At 31.8% G+C, this 17984-nt stretch overlaps 1 protein-coding gene across 3 annotated transcripts; it reads left to right on the top strand.

Moving 5' to 3' along the window:
- The first annotated feature begins 6077 nt into the window (after window positions 1-6077).
- LOC134692159 (globin-like) lies at window positions 6078-17422 on the top strand. 3 transcript variants are annotated; one of them, XM_063552600.1, is made up of 4 exons: window positions 6078-6456; window positions 11767-11930; window positions 13791-14016; window positions 16349-17422. In XM_063552600.1, the coding sequence occupies exons 2-4, from the start codon at window positions 11782-11784 to the stop codon at window positions 16484-16486; spliced, it is 513 nt and encodes a 170-aa protein (XP_063408670.1). In that variant the 5' UTR covers window positions 6078-6456; window positions 11767-11781; the 3' UTR covers window positions 16487-17422. The 3 variants fall into 3 exon arrangements, with proteins under 3 accessions (XP_063408670.1, XP_063408671.1, XP_063408672.1); XM_063552601.1 differs by lacking the exon at window positions 6078-6456 and adding an exon at window positions 7470-7715; XM_063552602.1 differs by lacking the exon at window positions 6078-6456 and adding an exon at window positions 10727-10832.
- Window positions 17423-17984: the final 562 nt, after the last annotated feature.

The raw sequence follows: 17984 nt of genomic DNA, 5'->3' as shown, positions 1-17984 counted from the left end.
TACATAAACAAACGACAACTACTGTACATATAGCTATTTTTGAACGAATTTGTCAAACATCAATTGTATCATTACTACAGATATAATGAATAATAGATACAGGCCATTTTGAACATATGCTAGGGGGAAACTTGATGCAAAGCATTATTATTTACTGTCGCATCGCATTTAATAGAAAAAGAGTACTTTGTGGCAAATAAACCAAGATTTTTATAGAAAATTTTGATATCAAGTTTCCCCTGGGAATATGTACAAAATGGCCTATCTCTATAATTCATTATACCTGTAGTTTTGATACAATTGAAGTTTGAAAAGTTCGTACAAAAATGGCTACAGAAGGGTACATAAACCTTAAATAATAGACTAACATTACATTATGAAAACATTTTTGCAAATCAACAGTTTGGATTTAGAGTCAATCATAGAACCACAGATAGTTTGTTTATATTAAAATCTTTAATTTCAAAATATGTAAATAAAAAGAAAGAAAAGATATTTGCCTGCTTTGTTGATTTATGCAGAGCATTTGACACTTTGTGGCATAATGGGTTACGATACAAACTCATAAAAAATGGGCTAGGAAAAAAAATTTATGAGTTAATTAGTGATATGTATAACTTAACAGAATCTTCTATTAAAATTGATAATAAAATTTCTAAATCCTTCATATTGGAAAGAGGTGTTAAGCAAGGGGATAGTTTAAGCCCTACTATTTTTAATTGTTTTATTAATGATATACATCAGATTTTTGACAATACTTGTAAACCTTTAGTCCTTCAAAAATCTGAATTGTCCAGCTTAAGTTTTGCAGACTATTTGGTAATAATGTCAAGTTCACATATAGGACTGCAGAATGCAATAAATAAACTAGAGAAGTACTGCTATGACTGCCAATTAACAGTTAATACTAAAAAAAACTAAAGTTATGACGTTTCAGAATAAATTTTCTCCCACCCCTGTGATATGCTATAAAAACATCCAATTAAATGAGACTAAAGAATACAATTTTTTAGGAAACATTATTAACTATAAGGGTAAATGCTATCCAAGAACTATCAAAAAAGGGATTGAAGGTCCTATTTCCTTTAAAAGTAGATTTTCTAACTTTCAATCCATCCCTGTTAATTTATCATGCAAACTTTTTGATGTCTTAATAAGACCTGTTTTATTATATAATAGTGAGGTATGGTTTATGGAAGATTATTTATCCATGTTTAAATCTTTGAAACGTTCAGAACAACATGGTTCTGTTTGTGATACTTTGTCGTTAGAAGATAAATTTTGCTATGAAATGATTCATAATAAATACTGTAAATCTGTCCTAGGGCTTAGGAAAACTGCATGTAATATTTCAGCCAAAACAGAACTGGGCAGATTTTCTATGGCTTCATTTATTAAACCACAAGTTATGCTATATTTCTGTAGATTTCATACCCATGATATTAATCCTCTGGTAAAAGAAGCCTATGAATTAAATAAGTCCCTGCATAATGATGGTTTTCATAGTTGGTATACATTTGCTCTAAATATTTTTAAAGAGACTGGATTAAATGCTAAAGATTTTGAAACTTGTGATAAGGCCACACCAATTTGATTCCTTGTTCGACGGACCCACCCGCACCTATTTTTTTCAAAAAACAGATTTTTTTTATTTTTATTATATTTCCGCATCCGGAAATGAAATCATGTCCATTTCCCGCACCGTTTTTTTTGTAAATATTATATAAAGATCTCAACATTTGTTTTCTAAAATCACAGTGTAGCCTTTATATAACGATTTAAAACCTATCAGCACCCCACAACACTGTAAATATCTGCGAGAATATTTGTTTCAGCATGAAACCAATTTATTCCAAGCGGAAGTGCTCCGATATAAATAGAAATACCAGTACAGAACAAAACGTTGGTTTCTTTCCCCTTAACTTATATTCCCTATTAAAAAATGTTCGTTGTTACAATAAAGTACAAAGAACTTCTGAAGGATTTGCCTTCAACTGCAATTATAATGTATGGTGACGGTCATACCTGCTGCAGGTTTGTGCACCTGTCCTGGTTGATTCAGAGACCTGTCGTTCAGCAGATATCGTTTGCTGAAGTGGTTCATTGGTACATTTGTATTTTCCCGTTTGGAAATATAATTTAGATCGTTGGTTTTCCTGTTCGAATTGTGTACAATACTAAGTTGTGGTCCCTTATAGCTTGCTGGTTGGTCTTGATCAAAGCACTGTGTAAAAGGCCGTACTTTGACCTATGTTTGTTATTATCAGGTTGGGACAAACCCTCCCTGAGACAAGGGCCTTGAAGGGGTCATTTTACCATGTTAACTAATACTGTTCAGTCTGTTGTAGAAAAGAAAATAGAAATATTAAGGATTTTTTCAGTGCTACTATACAAAACCTTTGACAACTTAAGAATTTTTTTCTCAAAAAGAAGAGAAATACATTATATTTTAAACAACTTTTCTAAAAGAGGGATGGGTCCACTCATTTTGAATGATATCAAACTGTTAAAGTAAATGTGTCAACATGGTTAAAGTCCAGAAATATTACAAAATTCTTGGACATGTTTTGACCATTTAATACCAAATATTATAGTTCTTTGAGAAAATTTAAGCCCTTTTGTACTTGAAGTGTTTTTACAAAAAAAATATATTATAACTTTAATATTTTGACCCTTCATAAAAGGGATATTCATAACATTAAGGGGTTGTTCTGAACCTGATTATGACTGTGATGGAGAATTGTCTCATTGTCAGTGACACATACATAGACCAGATTTAATAATTCAATTATTTCTTGTTGAACAGGGAAAAAATACTTCATAAATTAAAGAAATGTCAAGGTACAAGTGATAAATCAAGTTTTAATATAGTCCAAACCTACTATTTTAGGTTTACAAAAAAAAATTATAATCGCTCGCCTTTGCTTTTTAAGTTTCGCCTCAAAAATTTGCAAATTAAATATTTTTTTATTAAAATTTTCAAATCGCTCGCTCGCCCCAATTTTTGGACTCCAAAAATCTGTAGAACAAGAAATTAAATTGGTGTGGCCTAAACCATACAATAAAATTAAATATTCCTTAAAGATGAAGTTTAAACAGGTATCACATGAATTTTATACAAAGAAAGTCTTGAATAAACTTTCTTCTATAACAGACAGTTCGAAATTATTTCTATATGGTCAAATAAAAACTGAGATAAAAAGTTGAAATGGGAAGATATAAAAATGTACCCAGAGATCAAAGGTTATGTAAACTTTTGAAGCTAAAACAACTTTTAATTCCTAAATCTGAGCTTTTGACAGAAATTGGTGACTTTATAAAGCAATCATAAGAATTGCGAAAATGAGGTCCATGTCCATCAAAGGCTACATTAATTACCATTTATAACTATGGGTTTTTTTATGTTTATATTTGTAATTCTGCACTGTCTGTATTAAATGCTGTATTTGTGTTTGCTTGACCCATATGGGTGTATTTTTGCAAATAAAATTATTATTATCAAGAAACTTCCTATCTCCCAACATTTTCATTGCAGGTCCCCAGAAATCCTCTATTTTCTTGCCACTACCTGAGGGATCAGGGACACGATCTGGTTTGATTCCTCTGATTTCACACACAGCTTCAATTACCAGTTTGACAGGTGAAAATGAGGTCCATGTCCATCAAAGGCTGCATTAATTACCATTTATAACTATGGGTTTTTTTTATGTTTATATTTGTAATTCTTCACTGTCTGTATTAAATGCTGTATTTGTGTTTGCTTGACCCATATGGGTGTATTTTTGCAAATAAAATTATTATTATCAAGAAACTTCCTATCTCCCAACATTTTCATTGCAGGTCCCCAGAAATCCTCTATTTTCTTGCCACTACCTGAGGGATCAGGGACACGATCTGGTTTGATTCCTCTGATTACACACACAGCTTCAATTACCAGTTTGACAGGTGCTGGGGTTGTTTCATTGTCTTGACAAAGGTGATATCCTGTTGTGTCAGGGTATCACTGTCCTTTTCACCACCAAGACCACTGATCAGTTGCTCGGCTGTTTCTAATTTCTTTATACAAAGGTCAACTTGAGTCTCAAAGTCTGCCTTCTTTTTCTTGTTATGTGCCAAAGTATCTTGCAACTTAGATATTTTTTCTTGAACCTCTCTGAGTGAGGCACGTTTCTTCTCTAAAGTTTCCATGGCAATTGCTAATCCTCCCTCTGCCTTCTTTAATAACTCCTTCTAAGGAGCTACAACTTTAGCCACCTCTATAATTCTTGAATTAAGAGCAATTCGTTTAAATGCATCTGTACTGAAAAGTTTTTAACCGTTGATAAATTCCGAAATTGTTAAGAAAGTTAGGTTCCAACTCCCTCAGAAAAAAATGGGGTACAAAAGCCTTCGTTTTACAAAGAAGTCAAATGTCAAAAGCAGAAGAACGACGCCGGAAACAACTACACTGGAGACAACGACAAACCCAACAAAAAGGTTAAGCAGTTCCTAGTTAGTTAACAGGCTCGATACAAACGGGTTAATTTGTTGCCTATTGAGTATCCACACATCCACACAAATGATATTTCTGACTTATTTATGTAATTATACATCATTTTATTCACACCAAGATTTTTTTTGTTTCATATTGGTTTGAAAATGCACGAAATATAAATCATAGAACGTAAAATCCGGTATAATAATTTCTGTTCTTGGAAATAGATTTTCGTAGTTATCTCTATGTCAAATAGTTAAATTGCCAAGGTGGGAAGACCGACATTTATTAATAATAAAAAGTACTTATCTGTACCCGTCAGGGTATTGTTTTAAATATCTGCAATACGGTCAAATTAATATAGAGGGCTTAGCGATTTAAAAGGAAGGACACAAGTCAACAAAACGATGTCAAAAGAAAACCTTGTATAGTTGTTATTTTCTAAAACACTTTATGTTAGAGGGAAATTTAGAGGTGCAAGTTGCCCCCTCCTTCCTACATTTATGGTAAATGTTCACTGTTAGTTACAGGTATCAACAGTCAGGTCGGTACTGAAATAGTTTTAGACTAACTATTCTTAAATTCTCCGTTGGTAAATTTGAAATTAATAAGAAACTAACTGTTCTATTTCCCTCAGAAAAATTTGTCTTAAGACGATTTTATCAGGTTTTAGCCCCTTTTGGTCATATAAGTCATCACGTATTTTTGTCTTATATATTCTTGGCTATTGCATGTTTTGGTGTCGTGTTTGCGATGAAGTTAAATCCAGAATATCGTTTTGAAAGCACGATATGATAAGTACATTTTGTTTCTGCGCTTCATTTTCAAACTGTACGCACGGTCATCGCTTTAACAACTTTATAAAATTACTATAAAGAAGCATTCAATACTTAAAATTACATTACTTTGCTGGTATCATGAAAACACGATTTCCATCAAGTTTTACTGTTATTTATCTGCGCACTTTAGTCACCGTGAATGGTACATGTACATTTCATTATGAAATGAAGGTTTATTTCAAAATGACGCAAGGTAGCTGTTAGTCAATACAATTAACGTATTATTATGAAACATACATGTGATGTAATTATATTAAGATGAAATACGATATGTTGTAGGTGCAATGCAAAATTTCATAATAATCAATTACGTTCATAATCTTTAAGTTACCTTGTATTTTTTTTTCTCTCAATATTTACTAACTCCAGTTTCTATTTCATTTGATTTAAATACGTTCTATAAAATAAAAAAAAACGTAATCTCTTTTTGATGTTTTCAAACACGAACCTAAAATTCAATCCCATTTCGTACCTTTGAAGGTGCAAAAAACTTTGGTTTTTCAAGTATTTTCCCTTCTACTTAATTATTCAAGGAATTTATCCCATGCAATTTCGATACCATTCTTTTTATTAAAATCTTTCCACAAAGAACCCGTATGATAAAAGCTATGTAGATTTGACATGAATCAAATCGGATATTATTTACTTTTTTTTTAAATTTTAAAGTTCCAATCGACTCAAATTTATCAACAAGACATTTATTGAATATGAAATGTAATATGTTTTCAAATTCAAATGTACATAAGTAATTTTATATGTTGATTTTCTTATTATCATGTTATTAGATGACCTGGGGTTTCAAACCATAAATTGTTTAGTCTAGATAAATAAAATGTGTTAATATCACCGACCAAAGTTCACATGCAACTAAAAAATTTGTGCATTTAGGATTTTATCTGCGGACGTAATTTTTCCGGGACATCATTGATTCGACCCTCGACCTTCACAGATTTACGCACATTGCGAAATGGACCCCAGCGTAGTAAAAATCTCAACAACTGGAGGGATCAAAACGTTCACCCTGTCATAACTATCATTGTGAAATTCACTACATGAGAGTATATTTGATATAGAATCGTTAAATGATAACCTGGATAAAGATAGTTGACATAGTAGATAAAAAGGAGGTATACTAACAAAAAGGTACGGACATTTTTAAATTTTACTCTTCAAATTTCTTAAGTTAACGTTAGAACGGTTAATTCAAGTTTGTATTGTAATTGATACTGTTTATTTTCTACTCGTAGAAAATTGTGTTAAAATAAATACAATTTTTACGTCTCTGTAGGTATATTATGACTATTAATTTGTTTAAAAAATGTTGGTCAAATTCTAATATATCGTTGTACTTAGATATACGAGAAGAAATATATATAAACAATGTATATGTATTGGCACTCACACCACATCTTCCTATATCTATATCTATTTAAACTTTTTACAAACAATAACTACATGTATTTCAAATGCATCCATGCAAATTTAACAAAGATTGTTGTCACTAGTCTATACTGTAAGGCAAAACAGTAACGTATGGCATGTACTAAAACTAAAGCTTATGTCACTGAAGATATATCTTCAAAATGACTTGAAATATATTGTAACTCTGTGTTTTGTTGCTACCGAAAATGATCTTCTTTTCTTAACTGCATTTGAATGAAATTTTATGCAGTAGTATAAAGAATTGGGTCATTGTCAGACTTCCGATATACCGCACGTAAAAAGACCATTTAAAGTATATTTTCTAAATCTTTGTTGTGTCTTTTAATACAAAAGTACACCTCCATGAAAAGAATAATTATAATTTATTAGCCTTTTATGCAAACTGTAACCAAAATTTGTTCTGCTTCGAGACCTTATCATTATTTTGCTTGAATCTAGGGAAATAATTAATGAATGTGCAATCATAACCTCTTTTGTCTGATATTTCAGTCTTATTGTAGTTTTTCTGTCTTCTGAATTTCTTCAATTTTCTGCCGAATTTCCTCTGTAACCCAATGTCTTGATGTGGGTATATATTTTCTCCTAGATTTTACTATATATTTCCAATGGTGCTTTTTTGTCTGTTCAGTATACTAAATGTTTATTACGTAGCCCACAATTTAACAGGTTAAAGTTTAATGTACGTCCAATTTCTCTCCAGCAATTTTATTACAATTATGAAGTAATTTTTGCCCATGTGAATGCGACCCTAAACATTAGGGTTGACATTTATCGGCAATATTTGGGACACTTAAATATCTACAACGTAGTAAACCCCAAAGTAGATCGGGTTACTTTAAATTTACATAGGATATACACTTTATTCTCATTTAAGTTGTTGACTTCGTATATTATTGTAAAATTTGAGAATAAGTGTTTTATTATAGTTTTTATTACGACATATACTAACCATATTTCAGGTAAGACGTGATAGTTAATTTACATATTTGTATATGCATGTACATTTGTAGGTAATTAAAGTAAACTGATGATTTCCTTGTTTGTGGGTTTCAGTTTAGAATTATTATAAATCAAAGAGCATTTTTAACGTATGTTAAAATAGCAATGTAATTTTCAACACCATTAGTACGGAATAATCAATTAATGCACAAGTTCAGCACCATTAAAATTATATCTAATTTTTTTTCTCACGAAAACTCCTACAGAAAAATAAGGCTTGTTTTAAATTTTGACTGAAATATGTCAAATCTAGTCTTTTTTTAATTTCCAAAATTTATTTAAAAAAAAAACAGTTTACACCTACATGACGAAATGCATTGTTACTTATTTGGAATGATTGTCGAGAAACCAAACGTTCGACTGGATTATAAAATTGCGATAACCATGATATCTCCCATCTGGAAGCATGCATGTATCTAATGCTAAGGAGGGTGTAAGTTTGTCTGTGTTGGCAGTATAAAGACGCAAACATATCTGTTCAAGGTCAGTGCGAAAACCCTCGTGTCTCGTTCCAGGAGAGTGCCACGCTCTCACATTAAAGAACCGTTACAACCATCAGTTTGAGGAGCTTTAAGGTGGCATGTTGCAGACAAATCTGCCCTTATCCAATATTTAATTATCTCATATTCAGTAGCATTTCACATCATTACCGGTCAACCCATTTTGTAGAGTTTATTTACCTTGTCAGATATATTGTTATTTTGTTCTAGTCCTGAATATGCTTACACTAGTAATTTTGGGGCCCTTTATAGCTTGTTGTTCGGTGTGAGCCAAGGCTTCGTGTTGAAGGCCGTACATTGACCTTTAATGGTTTACATTTTTTAAAATTGTTATTTGGATGGAGCGTAATTGTGTCATTGGCACTCACACCACATCTTCAAATATCTAAACTATGTGCAATGAAATATAAGCAATCAACAAACAATGGCAGTCAAACATTTTCTAACAAAAAAGCCATTGCTCTTTCTTTTGAATGTTGATATCTTAAAAAGACTTAGTTTTACATTATTTATTCATACATTGCATGTCATTGCCTTTTTATTTTTATGAAAAAGATTTAACTCTATTTGGCGTTATCACACATCATGTCTTTCCAAATACATGTAACTTAAGAAGAAAGCAAAATGAAATCGATGCGACATTTCAACAAACGCACGTGTTCCCGAGGTTAGGAGAAACATATTGCTCTTTTTGTTTCAAAGCAGGAATTTTATATATTCAACCTGTAAAATGAAGATATCGCGCATATCACAGAAACAACAAAGATCTTGTAGATCAGAAGAAAGTTTTTGTTTAATCTCTGACAGATTTATATCAAGTCAGTTTTCTTGTTGACGTACGATCATATTTGGTTTAAACCACTTCAAGATTGTATTGTAAAGCTAGTAGAATGACGAGTAGTGTTTGTTAGTTTATAGCCTTTTAATAAGAATTTCTTCTTGTTTGGGTGACAATATTTAAACGTTGGACTGAAAACGAAGCATTTTTTTAAATTTATTTATTGGGGGTTGAGAGACACTAACGTATTGGCATAGCTGCCTTTCTCCCTGGGTCAACGAGTGCATTACGATTGTTGTACTAGAAATTACTATTAGTCACTAAAGAATGTTTAGACTACCTCCATAGTGGTATAATACAATGGTACAGTTTATTTCCAGTATAACAATTTTAACATACAAGTGACCCATTATGGTTTACTTTTAATAAACTGTTTCTTGGCACTCATACCACATCTTCCTATATCTAAGTATATTACAAATGTTATATTCATTTTAAAGACTAAAAAAAATTGATCAGAATGATGTAATTTAAAATTATGCAGAGGCGGATTGGGGTGGAGGTCAGGCACCCCTTTTTTTAAGGGTTGATTAATTAGGGGATCACTGACGCATGACTGGAGCGGGACCCCTCGTAGGTAGGCAGTTGGTCCCTCCTTATGAAAACGTATATGGATATGCCACTGCTGCAGCAATAATATTCTTATGCATTATCATTTCATCACAATTGAAAGGTAATCGGTGGCCGAATGGTCTCAATAGTCCTTCTATAGCAAACATTTGCATGTTAACTCCTAGGTTGTGAGTTTGAACACCGATCGTTTCAATGTGCGTTCAACTTGGACTAAAATTGCCAGTTTTCCTGCCAAGGTTCGGTGACTACCTCCATGTATATCAATATCATGCTATTTTAATAAATGAAACAATAAACAGCAAATAATATTAACCCATATACACAATTCTTTATTGGACTTTTTTTCTATCTAAACCCTTCCCGATACCAACAATAGAACGGGGAAACCGGGAATGCCACTTAATTCACTATGTCCGTCTGTTCGTTTGTTCTTCCGTTTACGAAACAGAACAACTTTAACTTTTGTTGAAACAACGTGTCATCGCTTTTTGAATGTGTCATACACCAACTTTTTGTTTGCCGATACTTTGAAATAAGAGTGGGGTATGGTTAACTGTCGACGTGTGTATTCATCATGTTCATGTTTTATTTAAAAGAGAAACAAAGAAAACTATTTCATAAGTAGAAAACACAAGATATGGAGAATCAAAATGTGTTGAGTTGGTGGAATTATGAGAGACACACAGAAAACTTATTCATAACAAGAAACAACAAGATATGAAGAAAAAAATGAGTTGGTCAGAATACGTTACATATCTATACCGATTTCAAAGGTCTATTTAGACGGACTGTATATCATAAAACTGTAAACATACTTGTCAATGACTGATAAAGGATCTCATGAACGTCAAGGAATGATTAATATGAATGAAGGGGATAATCTTTCACAACAATACAGGTTTAGATCTTCGTTACAAAGGTGTGAAATGTAATTATTACATTTCATTTTAAATCATGATAAATGATATCAAAATCATTGCGTAGCAGATATATGTCTCTATTTCGTCTTCTAGATATTTCAAGTAGTTAAATTTCTTTTACATATTTTACCTGGACCAAAGTATTTGGAATTTTTGAAATTTTAACATTTATAGGTGAAGAAATAAATAGCTTTCAAAATTGTCTCGTTCCATTTTTTTGGTAGGGATAAGCCGCTAGAACACCAGGTAGAGAAGCCTTTTAATACCTGTCAAAATAAGACATTTAATTTTTAGTATTACGAATTTAATTCATTATGTCAATTTTTAATTTATCATGTCAATTTTTAATTTATCATGTCAATTTTTAATTTATTATGTCAATTTTCATTTGTTATTTTCAATTTTATACTTCGTAATTATATATTCAAAATCCGCTTTTGATGAACCTAATGCATTTTTAACAGCGATTTCAAAAGTAAATATCATCAGGTATTGTTTCAATGCTATAAATCTTACGCCAATTATGTAAGTGGAGATTGAATAAGAATGAGTGGATAAAGCTCTATGATATCAATTTGAACATATGAGACATGAACATATGAGACATGAAATGACCATTTTAAACGTAGTTTTTTTTTAACGTTATTTTTTTTTTTTAAACTTTTTTTTGTAAAAAAAAAAATATCCAACTATAATTCTATTTAATAATGTATAAGTTCATGTCGAATTCTTTGGCATGTGAAACATTTCCTTAAAGGTAAGAAGTTTTAGATATATAATAAATTAAGACAATAAACAAAAATTAAAATTTTCATCTCTGACAGACTAATATCGTCTAAAATTTCAATTACAGTATCAAAACCTCAGTGAAATTGTAAGAGAAACCTAAATAAAGACAGGTCATTTTCTAAAATTGACTACTATGATTAATTTATCCTGAGGCAATTTAAAACAAATTTAACAGGTCTGTAATTACGGCATATCACTTCTTGCACGATTCCTAAAAAAGGCTATGGGAATTTGGAATAATTGATTTGTCCAAATTGACTTACTTATCGTCTCGGACACGTGGTCCTTAGGCGAATTTTGATTCTGGGATGGTACCATTCTCACTTCTTTGGTGTCTGTGTTAAGATTGATATGATCATCGGTGCCTAACAAAATGCTGTTTCTTTTTCAGAAACAAAAAGCAGTCATGACTGAAGATGGTATACATAATGGGGTTTCAAATGGGACAACTAGTGAACCTTCTGCACTGTCTGAACCGGAACTGGAAGCCATTAACGAGACTTGGACTTTGATTTGGAACGACAAGAAGAAAAATGGAATAGAACTTTTTATCAAGTAAGAACGTTTTATATTTTTTAAATGAAGTATGATTCTTGACCCAAATTTCGTTTGATCAAATGGAATTCGCAAATTTACGAAGAGCAAAAGTGTCCCTATCATTCGATATGATGACGAGGCCGGGTAAACGTCTATGAAACGACAATCTATTGAACGACAATCTATTGCCAAAAATTTAAAATCGGCATATAAGGGCAATATACAGTCTTTTAAAATGGAAATGAATTTGTTCAACGAAATGTCAAGGTCTGCATTGTCCCAAAATCATGTATGTAAAGTAACTTTACATTTTAGATTAAAGGTTAAGATACCAATGGGATATTCAAACTCATAATTCGATAACAAACTTAGAATATCATGGAGAGAAAAAAGAAAAACAACAGTATGCAAAACACAACAAAGATAAGGGTGCTATAAACAGTTTCGTATAAAAAAAAAACTAGGGGTTATTCCACTGTACAATGTAGCTCTTTTAGGAGCAGGCGAACGTAGTCTGAAGCATAAATTTTTAGAAAGACCAGGTAAAAACCTATGAAATTCATACAGTTTTGATTATAAAAAATGTGCATGTATCATGTCTTCATGGGTGTGCACATGGCCTGGTTTCATGTTTTTTATGCATAGATTAGGCAAAGTTTTTCCCATTTTCTCTGGATAAAACTTTTTGGTACTATTAAAAGTACAATTTATTTTTATTTCATTATAAACTAGAGAAAATTCTGATTCTAATGATATCTAGTTTTATACAAGTATCTTTATTAACATTAACACCACTAAGGGTAAATTATAAATGGTCCCTCAAAATATGACGTCATAGAAAAAAACTGTTGATTGCACCCTTAGTAAACTAAAGACTGAAACAAACCAAAAACCCAACAAAAGACTGAGATTGATCTCATGTCCTCTCCAGTAGAAAAACAAGAAAATAAAAACTGAAAACCTGAGATTGAGGAAGATCTATATATCCGCAAATAACCTTTATGTAACAATATAGGGTTACAAACATTAATGATTGACTTTGTCATAACTTTCATAAAATGAGATTTCATTTAGCAATAATAACAATAAACCAAGGTTTGATATTATAAGCTACTAGTAATTGGAAGGGTCGAACAAAGATCAACAACGTGGTTTCTGAAAAGAGCAGTTAGCAATAAAATTGAGAATGGAAATGTGTCCAAGAGACAACAACCCGATCATAGAGAAGACAAAAGCCTAAGGCCATCAATGGGTCTTCAATGCAGCGAGAAACTCCCGCACTCGGAGGCGTCCTTTAGCTGGCCCTTAAACAAATATGTATGCTAGTTCAGTGGTAATGGACGCCATACTAAACTCCGAATTATACACAAGAAACAAAAATTAAAGGTCATATAAGACTAACAAAGGCCAGAGGCTCCTGACTTGGGACAGGCGCAAAAATGCGGTGGGGTTTAGGGTTAAGCAAGTATATTGCATATAAATAATGGCTTCATGCTACCGGATTGTTTTGACAAACTTTAGAAACAGCATGCGATTAATGTGTCGGCATGAGGCTAGTCATTAAATATTCTTTAGATTTTTCTGACATTTCCATTCCTTCCGGACGTGGCTGCGTATTTACACATCCCGTATATACATTCAAACACTATATATCAAGGGTTTTACTGGTGGATTAGCAAAATTCTACTTATTAAGGGAGAAATAAACCTATCCCCCAAAAATATGATGTTGACGCTAGTAATTTCTTTTTCAAAGAAAATAAATTTTCTTTATTTCATTACACCAAACTTACATACAGTTTAGAGATAGTTAAAATTATAAATGATCCATAAGAAAACATTGTAAACATGGATTTACAAATCTTTATTCTAATTTTAGATTATTTACACATTTTCCGGAATCACAGGACTTCTTTAAAGACTTTAAAGGATTACCTATTGAGGAAGTGAGAGAACATAAAAAATTGCGTGCACACGCATTATCAGTTATGTATGCCTTGAAATCATTCATCGACAATCTAGATGATGAAGAAACTTTAGATGCGTTAGTCAGGAAAAATGCTCAAAATCATGCAGAACGAGGCGTAGGCGAAAGGGAAGTAAAGGTAAGATTTAAGGCATTTACCTGGTATCTGAAAATGGATGCTCGTGTTTTTTTGTTGGTTCTGAAACGTGCTGTTTTATAATTTGATCTTGGTAGAACATTGCGTGTTCTGTGTTCGCAAGAGTCGACTCTGAGAACATTACAGATGTGCATGTCATAGCTTGAAACCAAACAAAAAGTTATTTAAGTTTCGCCTTATTCTATTTCCAAATATTGTGTTTGAAATGTCGTCCCTTTTACTGTTCTATATGAAGTGTCTGTATGCAGATTAAAATTAGGTTGTTGGTGACAGAATTTGAATAGTTAATGTTAGCGGCGATTACGAGTTTGATATATGGGATGGATAAAACTGTAATGAGAGGAGATCTATAAATAAAAGCATAAATGATATGCAATCGGTTTTTATTCACGTGTCTTGTTCTGTCAAAATAACCTTTAAAACGCAAAAGACCAAATGACCTGACTTGACTTCATGTCGATGACATCAAATTAACATTTGATACAAGAAATAAATCTGCATACTTATGTTTGATTAAAATTCACACCGAAGGAAAGGTTTTAATGCTAAGTAAGAAAAATTAAAACAGCAGATTGATATTAAGAAATTGTAAGAAATCTAAAACATACTGAATATAATAAACATATTTAAAGTGACGGAAACTGAAATTTATAAAACAATGCGCGAATGGAAACCACTTTAACGGTGAACATGGACACACTTCTAACTAATTATCAAATTAGAAAAGCGAGATGATAGTCTACTAGCACGAGGGGTTGTCATTTAGAAATAGGTATGAGGTTTCATCTATATTTTTGAAGATAAAAATTGAAAAAAAACCATTCAGAACCAAGGAATGGTTAGTAAAATTAAACCAACCGACCTTTAACGGGAGACAACATAGAAGAGAAAGCAATGAAGTTACTAATACATTTCTTGTTTTCTATCCTCATCTTTCAAATCCAAAGAAATGCAAGATTTGAAAGAGAAAATGTGAGCACCTAATTAACTATGCGAGTACAGAAGAAGGACCGGAAGCGACTATACGTTAGCAATCAATTACTAGTAACAGATAAAAAAATCCAGACAGGGAAATACACGACAGAAAAAGTACAATAGTTGCCCCTCTTGTCAACAATTACACTTAAAATCAACAAAAAGATTCATTCAGATCCTTCTAGCGTATTTTCTAGATATTGTGATACAATAAGAGAGATTAAAAAGAACACGAATTTCTTCAATGTCACGCTTGCCTTTGATATTCTTGAAAATTAACACCCCTTAAAATTCGTTTCGATCCTGCCTTCGCTATACCAACTTATAGTCATGTCACTTTTAGTGACCTATATTCTAAGACGTCATTAAATATGACTTTCCGGATTTTAAAACTTTTTACTAAGACGTCAAACTGACTCTTCCTGACCACCGGCAGTTAGAAATTTTACCTAGGATAATGAGGAATGCATTGATACTGTTTATAATGCTTTTTTGTCATTTTTTATTTATATGGATCTCTGCTGTATACCAGCTTTGATTATTTGTAATATCTTCAATTTTTCACTTATTCTTACAACATTTGTATAAACTTCAAGATTATAAAAAACCGGTTTTTTTCTAAAGTGAACATTGATTGGTTAAATATTTCTCAGTGTGTTTGAATTTGTTTGTAAGCCTTTTGGTCATGAATGTTTGTCTCTAATATTTAATTAACTGTGCATTTGTATTCAGATATCGCAGATCAAATTTATTCGTTCATTGTGTAATCATACGTTTTTTGATTGAGTTAAGTCTGCCAATTGATATTTTATCGTATGTTTTTATATGTTGTGATGTTATGCTATTGTTTCAGAAAAAGGAGGAAGGTTTGGGCCCATTAAAACGTTTAATCCCGCTGCAAATGTTTGCACCTGTCCTAAGTCAGGAATCTGATGTACAGTAGTTGTCGTTTGTTTATGTAACATATACGTGTTTCTCGTTTCTCGTTTTGTTTATATAGATTAGACCGTTGGTTTTCCCGTTTGAATGGTTTTACACTAGTTATTTTGGGGCCATTTTTAGCTTGTTGTTCGGTGTGAGCCAAGGCTCCGTGTTGAAGGCCGTACTTTAACCTATAATGGTTTAATTTTTGAATTGTTGTTTGGATGGAGAGTTGTCTCATTGACACTCACACCACATCTTCCTATATCTATTGAATATGCAACCAAGTTCGGGCTGAACAGATTAATTCGAAGACTCGTATCTGAACAATACCAACCACCCTGAAAAACAATAAATTAATTCGTTACTGGAGCATAAACACACCACAGTCAATCAATATTTATGTTTTATATTTCAGATGTTGCTTCCAGCATTTATGGAACTATTGAATGAACAATTGCAAGAAAAAACGACTGATTTACATAAATCTGCTTGGACAAAATTATTTGGTGTTATTGCATTAGTTGCTAGAGAAGAACAAAATCATTTAAAGTAAGAACACAACCAATGAATTGTTCGCTTTTGGAAACCCTAACAAGGAAGTTAATTGAAGCAACTAGTAACGAGATAAATAATAGATCAGCGTATAACCTTTAAACTTGATCTTTAAATTTTAAAAATCCAGCTTGTAGCTAAAGGGGACAAACACATTGTGTTCCTGCAAAATGCCTATAAGAGCCACAAACATTGACTTAATGAGAATTTTCTACATCCCTTTGCATGTTTCTAGAAATGCTTGATGGAAGCTCCGGATTTAGGAAACTATTATATTGGTGCAATAGTTTAATGTTATTTTTGTTACCATAATACTCTTATTGTTATAAGTGGAGGAAATTTTGTCTTCATATGTTGATTTTTATACACAAATTCAGAACGTCAAATTCAGACTTACTAACCAATATGGGACACGTCTATCTATATTATAAGAAATTACAACATCTGTCCTCTGTTATAATCTAATATAATGTGAACTTTAATAATCTTCACAAATCTCATCAGTTTTACATAGATGTATAATATGACTGCTACTGCAGACCATTTTACCTTCAAAGATTTTCTACAAAATCATATGAAGTATATAGTTTATTTAAACGGAATATTGTGATTATATTGTAAGTTGAAAAATAATGAAATAAAATCAGCAATTAATCGAACTACAGGTATAAATGAAATAAGGCACTTGAAATACCATCCTTTTGTGTTTAGTCAACCACAAAATATTGCAGTATTATGCAAATAACGCCACCGCATACTTACGTGCATACATTATCTGCCAGAACCAAATTACCTCAGATTAGACTGTTAAAGAATGATATTTATTGATAAGTTGAGTGAATTATGATTGATGCGTCAATAAATAAAGGCAACAGTAGTATACCGCTGTTCAAAACTCATAAATCGATAGAAAAAAACAAATGGTTATGTTAGTCAATACACGCTAAACTGAACTCAACGACTGAATTATTCCTAATTCATGATTATACACTTCACGGATGCCCAACTCTGCTTTCAAGAAGAACCTAAAAGACAATTATTACTTACTGTCTATACAATTCATGTATGATACCTATTTCAATTTTCATCAGGCACGCCATAAATCAAACGTTTGGGAACCTTATACCTGATTTGTATGTTAGTCAAAGACACAAATACTAAAACAGTTTATGGTAAATGTATTTAAAACTTAAAAAAATTATACTAGTTAATTTACATCTTAAATAACTTATCTATAATATTAGTTTTAAGTAAAATAGCAATAATACCGAACTGCAAGGGTAATTAAAAAAACAGAAAATTCCTTATCAAATTGCAAAATCAAAAGCTCAAACCCATCAAACTAATATATTCAAGACTTGGTAAAGCATATACCAGTTCCAAATTGCTGGATACTTAGTTAGGGGTAGGCATGCGCTGAGACCTACAGCCTTTCAAAAAAGATATCGAAAACATTGTTCTTAAATAGAAAAGTGTGATACTTATTAAGGCTCTTGAGG

This window comes from Mytilus trossulus, chromosome 12, assembly GCF_036588685.1.
Source record: "Mytilus trossulus isolate FHL-02 chromosome 12, PNRI_Mtr1.1.1.hap1, whole genome shotgun sequence".
NCBI classification, from domain to species: domain Eukaryota; kingdom Metazoa; phylum Mollusca; class Bivalvia; order Mytilida; family Mytilidae; genus Mytilus; species Mytilus trossulus.
Note: the sequence above shows the minus strand (reverse complement) of the source record. Positions and strands in the feature narration are given on the sequence as shown.